The sequence below is a fragment of the Polistes dominula genome, unplaced genomic scaffold (assembly GCF_049000335.1).
Source record: "Polistes dominula isolate Pdom_NZ unplaced genomic scaffold, Pdom_raw_medaka contig_15, whole genome shotgun sequence".
Taxonomy (NCBI): Eukaryota; Metazoa; Arthropoda; class Insecta; order Hymenoptera; family Vespidae; genus Polistes; species Polistes dominula.
The window spans coordinates 5,498,281-5,510,683 of record NW_028300915.1 but is presented as its reverse complement, the minus strand read 5'-3'; the positions used below and the strand labels follow the sequence as shown (position 1 = coordinate 5,510,683).

Sequence of the window (12,403 nt, the reverse complement as noted above, 5' to 3'; positions counted from 1 at the left end):
AAGTACCTATTAGTGACATCAGTGATAGATGATCCCATTCGATGTATGGTACGAAATGACGTAAGGATATACAAACGAGAATGAATCTATCCAACTTGATTTATAACTCGTTCCAAATAGAATGCTTAACCTTACTGTACGTATTTACGATAAACCACCTCCTCCCACCCCCTTCCTTTACAAAAGTGTACAATTACAATACAATACCATGTATAATAGTAAGTACGATAACATTAAGAATAAAAATTCTATCGAAGCAAATGTTTTCATGGAGGGTTTATCTTAATTTCTTATATAAATACAGAATATAATACTTTATTTCCAGATAAACCTTCACTCAAAAAAAGCCATGAACTAAGAAAAACGTATATTTTTTTTGAAGCTTAGATGAGTTTTACAATTGTGCAGGTAATATCCGGGAGTTTGCCAAGCCAACAATAGCTGAAGAGATAATCTCCTAAACGAAACCCGACAAGGGTTGTTTACTATTTATTTCGTATATCTTTACTTATAATGTGACCACGTTTATCTATTTTAAATATTCGTACAGAGAAAAACAAGGCATACCGACAATCATACTTTTCAAACATAGTTTTATAGAAAACTCCTACATTTCCCTTTCCTTATTCCTAAATAATCCTGCGTTCGTACTGCAGATCGTGCATTCATTTCGACAATAGCAATCGGATTATCAACTAAGAAGTAATTCATACAACAGATTTCAAACAAGAAGCCAAAAATGTTTCAACGAGAACTACAAGAATCATCTATCCAAAAACAATAAAGTTATCAAATACATAACTCATATTACTACTCAAATCGTGTACTTGGCAACAAAAATATTTTATCAAAAGTGATAAAAAGTAAGTAGAATATACAAATATTTTTAAGATTTATCTGATAATAAAATTATTTTATCAAACGATAAAATAAGAATTATTTTATTAAACGAATCAAAAAGAAAAGTGCAGCATATAAATATTTCTAATAAAATTTATCAAATATAATAATAAATACTATTAAAGATAAAAATTATTTTATTGATAGAGATCAGTTAATATTTTTATCATCAAAACAAACAGAAATGGAACACTTTCACAAATCCTTCTATCATCGAAATGGTTTTCAGAGAACGCATTTCACTAAAAGTGAAATGCCAATTGATGGGAAAATCATCGAAAGCAACACGGCCAACGTCAAAATCGAAGGTTTATCCTCGGTAGTCTGTTCGTATGTACATTTGGATCGTTTCCAAAGGGTTTAGCTAGGCATATACGAGTATACGATAGCGACCTCGGTCGACATTGGCATTACCATTGCCATGGACACTGAACTCGAAATCTGGTAATAATTTATACCTTGGATTATAGAACACTCCTATGAGCAAAGGGAGAGGGATAGAAACGAGGTACTAGCAACAATAACAAGTATCGTTTATAGGTACCGCGAGAATTGGCATAGTGTCAACTATCGTGTAAAAGAAGTTAAGCTTACAATCGATTATTTGTCCTATCTATATAAATCTTCTATTATATACAAAACGTATCAACAAAATAAATCGAATCGAATGAAGAGTGTTACTCAGATAAGCAAAGTCATGAATTTGTCGATTTTCCCTTTTCATGCGTCCAAATTTTATTTTTTGTTTTGTACAATTTTACGATTTTTGAATGTTACACGATCGAAAAATCATCAATTAATTTACATAGAAAATTAATGCTCGAAAAATAAACGAATATGATTTTTTCTTTTTTTTTTTTAAATGATCCGTTGTAATTTCAAACTAGTAACGAAGTTGAACATAGTACGATTAATAACTTGCGTCTGTTACAATCAACAATAGAGAAGGACGGCTTGGATATGGATCAGACATTTGATTTAAGTACAGTCTCGAAACTAAAGTATCTACTATATACGTATATACCTATGTACTTGCAAAAACTTAAACGTGAGAGATCAGCCAAACGTGCTTACAAGGGAAACAATCTGACGCATATCAGACATTTACGCAGAGCGTTAGATCAGCCAGGATGTATCTGAACTTATATAAGAATATATGTACATGCATGTACATTTCTTCCACTTACAATTAGATACGTTTTAGCATTAGTTGGTATAAAAACAAAGTACGGTAAAAAAGCATCTTCATTAATTATTACATTTGCTGCTATTATGCTCAAAATAAAAAAATATTTCAAATCTTTTCTACTTCAATGAGTATTCCTTCGTTAAAAATCTATTTTAATATTAATTAATATATAATTATCATTAATAATATTAATATCAAACCTAAAATAATAATATTTAATGTACAAATGATCGAAGGAAGATTATTATTGTAGTAAATATAATTATCAAAGATAATAACAGATAATATCTGGAACTATTCAATAAGGATAACAAAGATAATAAAACTATTGTTAAAAGTTATCTAAAATTATATTAATTTGTTAGAAATAAAATTTCTTTAAAAAAAGCCCAGGATTTAAATTGCTGAAACGACAATGAAGAATATTAATTAGTTTTACTGATACATGCATCTACACAAATTGGTATACTGTTATTGTAATATTACTTATTTTCTGCATTGGTCTCTTTATCTTTGTCTTCCTCCCTCTCTCTTCCTCCCCCTCTGTCTGTTATAGAGTCACGTAATAACTCAGAACACTGTTATTGGTTCAGTACCATAAATTTGAATTATCCTCCCTCTTTGTATATTAACAATTTCCTAGGATGGTCGAGACAATACAGAGAACGGACCATCTTCGACACGATGGCATATACCTTAAAGCTTCATACATAAATAAGACAAAGACTCTTAATAATACTAAAACGCGATAAATTATTACCGATAGGTATCTCTTTCTATCTTTCTCTACTATTTCTCATATAGTAAGTTCTAGCTTTCACGTTAAAGAAATGGCCCATACCATTGTAAGATAAATGAAAACGTTGCATCAATAATTTCAAGACTTAATTTTTTAACATATATAATAAATATTCTTGTTTCTAGACCTAAAAAAAAAAAATTATTTTATAATATGAAATAACATTTGTGCGAATAAAAATTTTTCTTTTTCTTTTCTCGATGAAATTATATCATATATTGTATAGATAAAATCATGTACAACGATATTACTAAGAAATGAATTATTGAATAATGAAGAAAAAAAAATGCGATGGGAATCAAATGATGGTAATAAAAGTGAGAATATGAAAGAAAGAGAGAAATATTAGGATCGATTCTCGTTGAGCGATTCCAAGATCGTAGATTCCACGTTCCGCGGCCAAGACGAGGGACAGGGCAACATTACTCTCCAACTGGATAACTCAGGCCATATCCTTGCAGGCCATACCTCACACTAATGAGATGCTTCGTTGATTCTACAAGCTGACTCCGCACGTGCAAACATACCAGAGGCCTCTATTTCAACGAAAGTGCAAGCTGCCGTGTTTACGTAACCGTGCATGATGGAAATTCAAGCTATGAAACCTCGTTAAATCTGGAATAAGTGAATATCTCTTCACCTCTTCCTCTTCCTCTCCCTCTCTCTCTCTCTCTCTCTCTCTCTCTCTCTCTCTCTCTCTCTCTCATCGTACAACCCCTATTCATTCTTGAATATTCTAATTGCAACGACCAATCTATTTGCTTAACGAGCATCGACGACGCGAGTGGAAACTTTGATGCGATCCTTCGCGTTTGCTTTTGCAATATGGGTACTACCGAATAATCATATTTAATATTTCCCCAAAATTATCAAAATTATTTCAAAATAAATGTGTTTTATTGCAAAGATATTTTAATATTAATATTCGTATTAATATAAATTAAAGCGTTTGATCAATTTTATTATTATTATTATTATTATTATTATTATTATTATTATTATTATTATTATTATGAAAATTATTGTTCAACTAATTTTTCGAAACTTTATTGAAAAATATATATTGGCTATTGTAATAATTGAAAAGCGAAAAACAAAGCTGAAAGAAAACATAGCTTTTAGGTAAATTCAGGAACGATAGGGGTGAATGAAAAATTACTTTTTTTCTGCTCGCAAACAAGCCCAATATTTATTCGTTAATAAGAAACAAAGAACGACTGGTTCGTGTTACTGTTACCCCGGTAGGGTAAACGCAAAGGAAAATATCGCATTTATTTTCTTTACTATCGTGGCAGAGATTGTACGATGAATACACACACGTGTCCCTTCTCCTAATAAATTACCATGCCTTCCGAGATATGCTTAAACCGAGTGTTAAATGGTACAAGTTAAATTATATTCAACGTAATTAAATGGCGAAAGATCTTTTGTACGATTATATTCGCAAAAAATAACAAGGAATATATATTATTACGAAGCATAATTAAAAACACGTTTACGTATTTACTAAAATCATCGAAAAAAAATGAATTTTTATATTGATAAGAATTTAATAAAATAATGGTAAAGTAAAAATCTACATGTGCTAATCTATTGGAAATTATTTTGTCTAATATTTTAAATCATAATTACTTAAAATCAACGATTATTGTGTTTGCAACGATATATCATTATTCAGCGCTGTAAGTGCTAAAGAATAATTCTTAAAATATAATAAATGCTAAAATTGTATCACTAAACTCATAAAAATAATAATATAATAATAATAAACTAATGAAAATAATATCCAAATATTTAGTAACCTCGGTATCAATGTCGAGGATTGTCAGCAATAACGAGTAACAAGTTGAGAAAGATCAGAATGATTTTAAAACTTAAAAAGATTGACGACCGTAATGGTAGAAGGAGAAGCATGGTCAAAGTTGGAAGCGACATGTGACTTGTAAAACGACGAAGACGACAACGAGAGAGAGAAAGAGAGAGAGAGTGAATTTATAGATCCCACGAGCCTCTTACGTCTCTTGGCCACGCAAGTTTAGCAAGCTACTTACCGGTCAGAGTGGAAAAGTAAAAAGTGTCGTTCGTAAGAAGATACGTGAAATTTCAACGCTATTCATACAAGTAGTAATCACGACAGGAAAAAAAATAGGGCGAATATCTCTTTTTGAAAAATCAATGTCCTACATCATCTTGAAAAGCAATCTGAATGGCCAATTTTATTCAACTACTAACTCAACGATATACCAAAGCATATTTCTACGGTACACTTTCGTGTAACAATACTTCGATCTAGGACTTTGTCGACATATACGATGACATTTTCGGAAGAGTTCCAACTAAAATTTCGAGATTACGTTTTTAACTTCCATAAGTACTATACCAACTTTCACGGCTTACTGGGGAGCCATAAAAAAATGTTTCCGGTGTCTAATCCAGACGGATTCATTCCGCATTCATTGTAAAATTAAAATGATAATGTTCCTTCAGAAACTATCGTTACTAGCATGCAATTATAATGAACGAATCGCGAGATGTCAGGTTATCTCGTGGGACAAACGAGAAAAAAATTGCTTATCCTGTGAAATAATCTAATACATCGTGTATGAATTATTTCAACGTATTTATATAACAATGTCTAAAGTATTATCAAGATGACTCGTATTTATCGCTAATTCTGTCAAGATCAATATCTAAAACGAATGTAACGATGTCTTTGAAAGCAAGGAATATAAACCGTATAATGGTGCTAATAATCTCGAATTCTACCGAGTCGAATCGTCTCACGAGAACGATCTCCTTTATCATTTGGAGTCCTTCTTAAGTAGGAAGATAGTAACAGCCGGGGTATCCCTCATAGATTCAAAGTTACTCAAATTTCCTCTTGCCACATATTGTCGAGATATTTCAACAGCCTCTTTAGACGCGTAAAGGGTTAACGAGGTCGTCCGGGTCAATCTCGATTGCTTGAGGCTACCGATATCGAATACCGCAATTCGTTTTTATGCTTCTCATTCGAATAACAATACTACGAAGTAAATCAAATCGATAATATAACAATAATCGAAGAATTATGCTTACATCTTATTCTTATAATTTCCCTTCTTCTTTCTCTTTCTCTGAATATTAAAAAAAAAAAACATTAGAAAATGGATCTTTAAAAAAATCCAAATTTATATTATTTTATTTTTATTTTACGATCGATAAGCAACATTCAATCATTTATTATCCAATTGAATTTAAAACAAAAAATATCACAAATCTTTTATAATCAAATATTATATTTTTAACTTCAATTTCAAAGCGAATGATTTATACGCAAAAAATAATCATTTTCTATTATTTAATTTCATTTATATCCACAATTGATATTACTTCGTTTTATTTTTGAAAACATTACTCGTATAATAATTATTATACGATTTTTATGATTACTGTAAAATTTTATTTTTAAATCAATAAATTTATCCATATATAGTCCATTGATTTTTGTCACAATGTTTTATATTCATTAATAGAAGAAGAATAACACTTCTGTAGGTAGAGACTGATTTATACCCGTTGCTTTGTACATTTTGCGGAGACTACGTGACCGAATGCGAATGCCGAACGAATAATGGCCGCTAGAATTTATTTGTTCCTATGTGCTCACACATCAAAGAATTCAAATGATACCACAAATCTGTCGCTCTTCCAGTAATTTAGATTAAAAATTAAGAACTTTACTGCATTCCCTTATACCAATTCGTAATGCAACGTCCGATATCAACTTTTTTCAGATGAATCGCGTATCTAATGATATGAACAAATCAAAATACAATACAATTTTCAAAATCAATCAATAAATTCTAATGAATAAATATATTAAAAATTATTTACATATCACAAGATCATCATCAGATCTTTGATTCTTTAAAAAGTATATATATATATATATAAATTTAGAACTTCATAAACTTCATCTTTCATTCCTTTAACGAAAACATGTTGCAATTTTTGCCGAGGAAGTAATATTACTCTCTCATAACAACAATCGTCGACAAATTGAAATGCCGTCCGCCGTGTTGAGATTTCGAGTAACCTCCAAAATAACATCTCTACAACCTTTCTACTCACTATTGTATGCAACGATATTGTCAGAGAGGCGGCCAAACGAACAAACGAACGAACGGTTATCACCTTCTACCAATCGACGATCTCGTTTCAGACAGCAACAAAAAATAAAAAAATAAAAAGGAATGAAAAAAAAAATAGAGAAAGAAAAACCGTAAAAAAGACCAGAAAATAACTCCAGCGTGAAAATCGTGCGTGAAGACCCAATGCAACGCGCGTACAACGTACGTGTACGATATTGAATGAAGAGAAAGATAGCTAAGAGAGATACAAATAAAAAGAATAAAAAAAAAAGAGAGAGAGAGAGAGATACAAATATACAGGTCGTAAAAGGAAACACGAAAAATTGTTTTTCTCCTCTCTGTAGATATAAAGTTGAAGAAAAAACAATAATAATTAAAAAAAAAAAAATAAAGAAAAAAAAATTAAAGTAATAAATAAAAAATTTAAATTGACTTACATTTTTGGAGGAAGAACGAAATCCTTTGTTGATTCCTTTGTAAATATCGTTATTGAAGATCGTAAGATTTTTCTCAGTATGTCGAATTAACGGATAATGATCCTCCAATTCTCCATTATCGCTGTCGTCTGCACTATCTTGGTTCTTCTCTTTTATCCGTATCGCGTATTCCCGCGCATAATGTCTCACTGCCATCACTCTCGATAACGACAGCACCCAAATTCAATTCTCGTTGCTTTTCCCAGAATTAACCGTAACTGCGCATGCGTTTACACACGAAGCGCTTCGCGATAAAATCGAATAACACTTTGATCGTTTCTCACTATTTGTATTAACAAATAAGAAAATAGTAATCAGACAACAAATGACTTCGATCTAACAGCTTTTGATCCTAATCATTTCCTAATAAAGTTACTAAAAAGTTAAGAGATTCTCTATTTTTGTGCCTTTCCCACTTTATCTATCGAGTATCAAACGTTTTTATAAACATTGCCAAATCTTTCTTTCAAACTAGTAATAAACACGAACACAAAGATAAATTATTATTTTTATACCGTCACGCTATAAATTGACTTATGTAATTGTCATTCAAATGGTATGTCTAATATATGTATACGCATTCTATGTGTCGTACAAAATTAAGATAAGATTTTATGTAGGTAAATAATTTATATATTCGATACTAATATTTTAGAAACATACTTGCAAATAAAACATATTTATCATTCCATTTACGTACTTTTTCCGTACAATTTCGCACGAACTCGAATATATAAATTATATTAATATTATGTATACAGAGTAAAATAGTTCGAACATTTTCGAGAAACGATTTAATAATTATTATTTCAAATGTAGAATCATGAAACAAATTTACAGCTTCTTTCTCTTTCTTTTTCTTTTTTTTCTTTCGAATCACTTGGAATTTATCTACTAAAACTGATCGAACAAAATCCTAATCAAGATTGCAAGAATCTCCAGAAATCCAATGTAATGCGAAACCAACATGCATTCTAACGGATACTGCTTAAGTCTACCATGCATTTTCGAAATATCACATCGATTAAAACTGAAAATATTGTCGTTAATAGTAAGGGAATAGCTCTTGTGTCCGTTAGTTGTGAATTTATATCATAAAACAAACGTAATGAAAAAAAAGTAAGATTACTACACTAGTTCAAATAGTATCTTAGAATAATTATCAGACTTAATGAGACAAACACCTGGAATATAGAATGAACCTACTTTCGATACGTATTTATTTACAATATACATGTATGCATACATGTATATAACTTCTATTCTCACTGGCTTAATTATGACCAGAAGATAAGCATCTAATTAACTCCAAAAGAGATACACACAAATATGGATGACTTCGAGTTAGTGGATAAAAACGAGATTGGCCTGGATATCGATTTAAATGAATTATAATTCTCGAATAGGGGCTTAGAAATGAGGTCAAATTCGGTACAAGGCAAGCTCGGCTTTCCCGCTTATTATACGTTCCGCGTGAGGTAAAAGACCTCTACTTGATTTATCAGTAGCGACATCAGCAATGCCTTTAGCAAAAACATCAGCAACACCGGTAAGCAAATTCTATAGAAAAAAAAAACATTCAATTCCATGAACGATTCACGCTAATTACATCTCGCTGCGAATGATGCTCACTTTTTGCTATATACATTAATTATGTGTACGTATATAAATCTTTCAAATTTTGCTGCTCAGTACTTTATCAAAATATTATTTTATATAATCTAAAAGTAAATAAAATATCTTATAAAAGTTACAAAAACAAAATGCAATCAATGTTTGTTGCTTGGAGCAATTACGAAAAAAACAAATATGTTGGAATATTTATTCTGGAATTAAACAAAAAATTGCTGAAGTTGTAAAGATAGCAATAATCGTTATTTTCAACTATTACGACATAAAGGAAAAACGATCGAGAATTAGATCTAGTTTGTATCTGTTATATAAATACAATACCGAAAGAAGACATCAGACACATCGGTATAATGCAGTGAAAGCATAGATTTCTCGCCGAGATTCTGACGCATAGTTTCCATACGTGTTTATTATCCCTGTTTACATTCTACGACTATAATACCCACAACGAAATATATCTTTAAAGTTCAAAAAGAAAAAGAGAAATACAAAGAAATGTTCTTACGCGTTACTTTATTGCCATCGGTATTCAATCTAAACAAGAAAGATTTCGTAATATTAATTAAAAATGATCGAAACATGTTGCACAAATCCATCTAAAAAACCTCGGATTAATACTTTTAAAATATCTCGTTGTTATGACAACATATCGAAACGATATTTTTCAAGTCGCATACGTAATACAAATTTTTATTCTATTTACATGATAAGAAGATATTTTTAACATTATCGAGTGTGAATATTACCGAGAAACTACAAATTCTAAGTTACTACTATTTTCCTTAGAAACATATCACTAACTTACTAATGTAACTTTAGATTTTTCATTCATATACACCGATCTCTCTCTGACACAAAACTCGAAAATACAACGTTCTCACTTTTGATCGAAGAAAATGATATTTAATCGAATCACTTTCGAATTATTCCTCTCGTACTTTTCTGCGAAAAGTGAACGGTACAAAACGTCCAGAAGAGCGCGTGCTAGTAGTTCGTTTTCCATCTGACGAATAAAGAGAAAGGATCGTTTTAGCTATAGGACAACTAGTACACGCGGCCTTGACACTTTGCATGACATCGTCTTACCGATATTACCGAGCTAGGATAAATTAACAAAAAAATTTAAAGGAAAATTTCCGAATTAAACCTATCTTACTTACAAAAAAAATACCTATATATCCTCCTCTCTTTATCTCTAACAACTTTCTTTATTTACACACCCAACACTTAAGATTAATCTATGTATTTGCATTCGTACTTGTGTCGTGTTTTCTTCTCTCAATAATGTAAGAAAAAAATACAAATTAAGAATTTGTTACTTACATAACTCTGAATTGTTAATTTAGAATACTTCCATCATTACTTGTTGGTTGATTTCACTTATTTAAACGATTCGTTATAAAAATATAAAACACTTTGAGTTAACTCCTTTGCGCACCTGCTTATTACTTAAAATATTATCTTTGATCACAATCTAAAAATGTACTATTATTACTTTGAAATACCGATCTATTTTACAACGCAGTAATAATTTACTCATATATATTTTCTTACTTTCTCTTACCGCGCAAATAATGAATTACCATGCTACTCTAATCTAATTGGCTCCTGCTTGCTTTCATGATAACTACGTAAGTAAAATTGACTAATATCTAATATGTATATATATGTATATATTGTATATATGTATATTATTTTAATTTTATATGATAATGTTATTATTGGAAGCACTATGAAAAGATAATGTAAAAATTTTATGTTACTAAAAACTATAAATATTGTCATTAAATATATATTTTTTTATAATTCATGGATAATTAAATTTTGATATCACCAATCTACTATAATATAAAAAAATGTATTACATCTTTAGGAATTTCCTTCCCTGAGGTTACTCGGCGCGTTAGGGTGCGTTTGCACTGACGCAAGGAATGGGCCAATGAACTCCGTGTGGAGGAAAGAAATTTCTGTTTATTTCTTTGATCCCGTAGGACGATATTTTATTTGTCGGCGTGGTGTGCCACGTGGTCACGTACAGAGAATAAGTTTGTACACGAGAGCGCGATGAGAAGAATGCGACCGGACGGTGCGATGGACGAAGCAGAAGTGAAGTGTTTCTTCCTGCGTGTGTACCGCTACGGCGATCCAGGCATCCGGAAGTGGGGAGAGCAACGGTCGCAGTGGTCACTCTTCCGCTCTGGCCAGCCAAAAGGACGTGGTCAGGCCAATCGGATGTCCCTGTGGAACCGCGATACGAGGTGCTTGCGTAAGTTAGTGCTGTCGGCCGAGATATGTCAGCACGTTTCCTGCGCGCGCTGCTACAGCTGCGCGCTGTTGGCCGAGAGGTGTCAGCACTGCGCTGGTGCGAGACGCCACAGCCACTCCCCCTCTGGACCGGCTGCCGGAGGCGAGGCGGAAGGTACTTCTGCGGAGGATGTTGGGCCGATGCTTCTGTCTGGGCGCTCCGCTGTTAGGCATGAAGGTGCTTGGTTTGGCGGAGGGCGGTGGCGAGACGATGAGAGGTCTGGACGCCGGAGGTGGGTCGTCAGTCACTGGCCGAGTTTCAGGTGCTGGCAGTGGTGAGGACGATGAAGTTGACGACGGCGGCGGCGGTGCCGAAGGCTGCGTCGTTGTGAGAGCCGGTGCAAGGTCCAGATCCTCTGGAGTCTGGGCGGACGTCGACCGCTCCAGAGCAGGCGAATGAGTGGGTGCGTCTGACGGGTGGTCGTCCGAGGTGTCCAGGTATGCTGGTTTCAAGGCGTCTGTGGACACGGCTTTTTCAGCGCCGTTCACTAGGATGACATATACTTTGTCATTGATGCGGCGGATGACTTGGTGTGGTCCTGTGTACGGAGGTTCGAGCGGTTTTCTGACCGTGTCGACTCGCAGGAAAACGTGCGAGCATGTTCGGAGGTCCTTGAAGAAGAAAGGACGGTGGCGAGAGTGGTCCGTTGCCGGAGTAGCACTTAGAGTCTGCATGAGTCCCCGTAGTCGGCCGACGAAGGAGGTCGGGTCGACGGGTGAACTGCTGGGCGTGAAGAAACCGCCGGGAACGCGAAGCGTTGTGCCGTAGACCATCTCTGCCGGCGAGGCTTGCAAGTCCTCCTTGTACGCGTTCCGTAGGCCGAGTAGCACAAGAGGAAGTGCGTCGGGCCAAGGAACTCGAGCGCACATTAGTGCTGCCTTGAGTGTTCGGTGGAACCTCTCTACCATGCCGTTAGCCTGAGGGTGATGAGGTGTAGTGCGGATTCTGGTGGCCCCCGAGGCCTGAGCG

The 12,403-nt window shown here is 33.5% G+C and overlaps 1 protein-coding gene across 1 annotated transcript in view; it reads right to left on the bottom strand.

The window, feature by feature from the left end:
* Positions 1 to 10,074, bottom strand: part of LOC107071056 (dipeptidyl peptidase 4 omega) — a 290,948-nt gene extending 280,874 nt beyond the window's left edge. The window contains exons 1-2 of the mRNA XM_015329736.2: positions 9,935 to 10,074; positions 7,459 to 7,780 (exon numbers count right to left, since the gene is read on the bottom strand). Coding sequence (XP_015185222.1) covers positions 7,459 to 7,653 — 195 coding nt within the window. The 5' untranslated portion in view covers positions 7,654 to 7,780; positions 9,935 to 10,074. The remainder of the gene's footprint in view (positions 1 to 7,458; positions 7,781 to 9,934) is intronic.
* Positions 10,075 to 12,403: the final 2,329 nt, after the last annotated feature.